At 32.9% G+C, this 456-nt stretch overlaps 1 protein-coding gene across 1 annotated transcript in view; it reads right to left on the reverse strand.

Annotated features, from left to right (window-relative positions):
• LOC107490187 (uncharacterized) overlaps positions 1–456 on the reverse strand; it is a gene marked incomplete in the record, with an annotated part of 5,738 nt that overhangs the window by 1,544 nt on the left and 3,738 nt on the right. The window contains 3 exon segments of the mRNA XM_016110961.3: positions 1–87; positions 213–315; positions 418–456. Coding sequence (XP_015966447.1) covers positions 1–87; positions 213–315; positions 418–456 — 229 coding nt within the window.

Genomic DNA, 456 nt, shown 5'->3' on the forward strand with positions numbered 1-456 from the left:
TCATCAAGCTATAGCAAACTTGATCAATATATGTCCGTGTTATCCGACATACAGAAATCATTCTTCGGAGCTCAGATTTGAATGTAGCTAGAAATGTAAGAAATCAGTCTTTTAAAAGAATAAAAGTTTTTGATTTCCCATATAGGAAGTCATGAATATAGAACTAACAAAATAGATTCCAAAATAAAAACTAAAGATATATAGCAACTTACTTGATGACAAATCACTGAGTGCCATTCTAATCCTATTTCGTGTGAATAGTGGGCTTTGATTTGTAGGGTCTTCCACCCAATCCTCACTTACCCCATGGCAGATCTTAAATATCAAAGCAATAAATAATTAAAATTATTAAGCCCGTATTAAAAATAGGGGATAAAATGAAATGACTAACTTATATGCGGAACATGTCACACCAACCTTGTACATATCTTCCTTTGAAAATTCCAAAAGAGGCCG

Source organism: Arachis duranensis, chromosome 5 (assembly GCF_000817695.3).
Source record: "Arachis duranensis cultivar V14167 chromosome 5, aradu.V14167.gnm2.J7QH, whole genome shotgun sequence".
Taxonomy (NCBI): Eukaryota; Viridiplantae; Streptophyta; class Magnoliopsida; order Fabales; family Fabaceae; genus Arachis; species Arachis duranensis.